At 35.1% G+C, this 3,554-nt stretch overlaps 2 protein-coding genes across 2 annotated transcripts in view; both read right to left on the minus strand.

Moving 5' to 3' along the window:
• Window positions 1–3,554, minus strand: part of LOC141432842 (dual E2 ubiquitin-conjugating enzyme/E3 ubiquitin-protein ligase BIRC6-like) — a 123,874-nt gene that overhangs the window by 84,247 nt on the left and 36,073 nt on the right.
• The window catches only part of LOC141432930 (dual E2 ubiquitin-conjugating enzyme/E3 ubiquitin-protein ligase BIRC6-like), a 5,726-nt gene continuing 4,324 nt past the window's right edge, over window positions 2,153–3,554 (minus strand). Inside the window, exon 5 of the mRNA XM_074094764.1 lies at window positions 2,153–2,164. Within this exon, the coding sequence (XP_073950865.1) occupies window positions 2,153–2,164 (12 nt within the window). The remainder of the gene's footprint in view (window positions 2,165–3,554) is intronic.

The raw sequence follows: 3,554 nt of genomic DNA on the forward strand, positions 1-3,554 counted from the left end.
TACCGGTACCTACGGTCTTCTTTATCAGGGTCCAGTTCACCAAATGATACATTCTGAATGCAAATACTTGACTTGATGTTAAAAATGCCAAAATCGCTATAGGTGCGCTTTAAAAATTCGAGTCTTGGTGTCAATGGGACCAGCTCGGAAGTATGTCCTTTAGAACTAAAAAAAATATTTTAATTCGGCCCACAATTGGCGGAGTTATCGCGTAACAAACAAAAAAAAAAAAACATACACTCAAATTGAGAACCTCCTCCTTGTTGAAGTCGGTTAAAAAAGGGTATTACCATTATGACAAACAGTGTCGCATATCAATCAGCTGTTCGCTTTTTATAAAACAAAAATCCTACTCTACCTTCGATTTTCATTATGGAAGCGATAGTATTTGTCAGGAAAAATCCAGAAATTATTGTACGTGACGAGTATAAATTTTCTGTAAACCATCTTCTTTGTACCATTTTTGAGCAAGTAAATGACTGTTTACTAATTACTGAAGGTATATTATATTGATGATTTTTAAAATAAAAACCGGAATTTATTTATTAAAATTACACCATAATTATTTTTAATTTATCTTATAATCTGATTTTAAAAATAAACTATTAGCATGTTGACATTTATATTATACCCACCATAGCAAGGTGTCATATTATGTATCGACCATTATATTATATTACACCTGTTAATGAACATTACTCACAATGTGTAAATAAATAAAAGATTGGATGTCACTACAAGAACCTACAGACAGAAAAAAACAATTAACTTTTTTTTATAAACTAGCATTTATTAACATTATCTTGTATTTGAACCAATTGCGTATAATGTATATTTAAATAAACAGTGGCAGGCGTCGCGCTCACGGGACCGTGTAGGAAATGCGCGATGACAGCTGCTCGCAAGCGTTAATTACGCTTCAGCGACGCACCTTCTACGACTATTTACTACGGGTGGGCCGAGGGCTATCTTCGCCGTAAGACCAGTGGCATTCTAATTCGTTTACCGATGACTGTATGGATCACAAAACCAATAATAAGTTTTTATAAAAAAAAACATTAAAATAAAAGCTTTTTTTGCTGATCCCTCTACGTTTTAAGTTGAAGAGTTCTCTACTGCGGACTCCAACCTGGTCGGACCACTAGGATTTCACTACTAAATTAATGCATTGTCAATGGACTTAAGTTTAGCTTAGGCCAAATTTCAGTTAATTGTCCTTTAATTATGACTTTAAAGTTTTAAGTGTATGAAAATGAAATTAATAAAATTAACAATCAAGCGCACACGCAAGCTTGCCCTTTTTTCTAAAAGGGAACACACAGTGGCTACAGTGTGTGAACAGTGGCCTATCGATTTTAAATCAATTTTAAAACGATCAAAGTCACCCCGTCCAGTTAATGTTACCTACTCTAAATATTGGCATTATATCAAAAGTCCGATATAATATTTAAATTATTTGTCATGATTTTGGACGGATTTGTTTATTTTCTGTTCCTCCTTTGTTTGAACGGCGAATAACATGTCCACGCATTCACAAAGAGGATTCTGTATCCGATTCCGAATATTCATGCTATTGAATGTTAAGAGTATTACCTACGTGATGCTATGAATAGAGTTTCCAATAAAATAACGCAGGCCTGTTATGAAAATTTGTGTGTGTTTTATCGGTATGCATTGTTTGATAGCTCATTACTGAGTGATACAATTAGAATGATTGTAATTGACGTTTCTGCGTGGTTTATAACTCGTTGACGGTAACGAAGCACTCTGATGCGAGTTAAAAAAACGTTTATGCCAATTGTTGTAATACAGCACTAGTTTATTACTTCTTTATCGATCGGTTTGTTACGAATAATAAAATTTTGTTTTTAAATAAAAGATCAACCGATTTTACATGCGAATAACATAATTATTGTCGATAAAAATTATATGGGACTGATTTTATGACACAAAAGCGAAGTAAAAAAGAACCATTGAAATTGGTTCACTCGCACCATTATAACCGATATATATATATTAAAAGAAAATTAACAGATCCCCTTTATTGAAGTCGACTAAAAATACAGTCTTACGGATTCCTTTTTTTTTTCCAAATCTTCCAGTTTATTAAAACTAAAGTGACTGATCTGGGTAAGCTATCGTCAAGGAATAATTAATCGTGACCCTAAAACACCATAAACAAAATCATGAAAACATTTACCGCTTTCACGAGCTTCTAATTGTAGAAGAAGTTACTTCCGCTCAGTTCACACGCTTTCAATTACCCGAAGACCCATATTTCCCCTGGACAGCTAAAGCTACAGCTACCAGCGATTAGTGTCGCGGTAGCTTGGCGCCGGCTGTCCGCCACAGGCTCATTTACATCTCGACACAGCGCCGCCAACCAGACTTCCGTGTTTCATCACCTAACGACACGACGGGTGCTTTCGTGTAACAACTAGCTGTTGCTTGCGAATTCGTCCGCCTGCCGTGGAAACTTTACACGTTCCCGGGATAAAATGTAACTTACTAGCTTATACCCGTGGCTATGCACACGGCACACGTAAACCATTCATGGTCTAGCTAGCGGTTGAATTGAATTTCTGTGATTTCGCAAAAAAATCCGTGGGAATTCCAAAAATTACATACATCGTGGATTTCGTTATCGTTGCATAATAAACACCCGCTCCACATGTGTCTAAACCAGTAATTGAAATCTTTGGACTTTATTTCAATCGAATCGAAAATTTCATGTGAAATATACGAATAATCATCAAACACAGCTTTATAAATTGATACGGACGCCAAAAAGGCATCAGTAACCATTCATTTTGGCCAACATCAGCGCTCGAAATTGTGTAACGGCACAATTACATTAGGTAACCTAATCACGGGCGTCCTAATGAAGTTAAGCGTATCTGTCGGCACGACTACACCCTCAATTAAATTCTCATTATGGACAATATGCCATAGACCATGTCATTTTTGCAGAGTGTTAAGTCTAATGTAATGTGTAGATGATCCAGGGAAATGCATGAAATAGTTTTTCTTAACATGAAGGAATTAAATTACCCCGCTGTTGCCCGCGACTTTGTCTGCGAAGAAATAAGTTTATCGCTACCCCACGGGAATTAATACAATTTTCCGGGATCAAAAAGTTTTGTTTGACCTAAAGTAAATTTAATAAATGTTATTCACCAAGGTTAAATACAGATTAATTAATTAATTTTGTAAAAATTAAAATTAATTCCGATAAATTGTAAAATTAATCTCGTAATTTGCCAAAATTAAATTAATTAAACAATCATCCGAACATCTAAATTTAGCATTTAATAAAATATTACTAGCTTTTGACTGCAACCATATCCGCTATCAATTCGTTTATCGCTATCCCGCGTGAACTATTGCAATTTTTCCGGGATAAAAAACTATTCTTTGGTGAAAAATATCGGCACATGCACTTTATTATTATTGGTATTAGGTTTACTTATGTAAACGTATTTTTGACCACCGTGGCCGCTCCGAAATATTGATAGCGACTGTACTTTTCAGTGTCTCAACCTATCTCCATACTT

This window comes from Choristoneura fumiferana, chromosome 11 (assembly GCF_025370935.1).
Source record: "Choristoneura fumiferana chromosome 11, NRCan_CFum_1, whole genome shotgun sequence".
NCBI lineage: Eukaryota > Metazoa > Arthropoda > Insecta > Lepidoptera > Tortricidae > Choristoneura > Choristoneura fumiferana.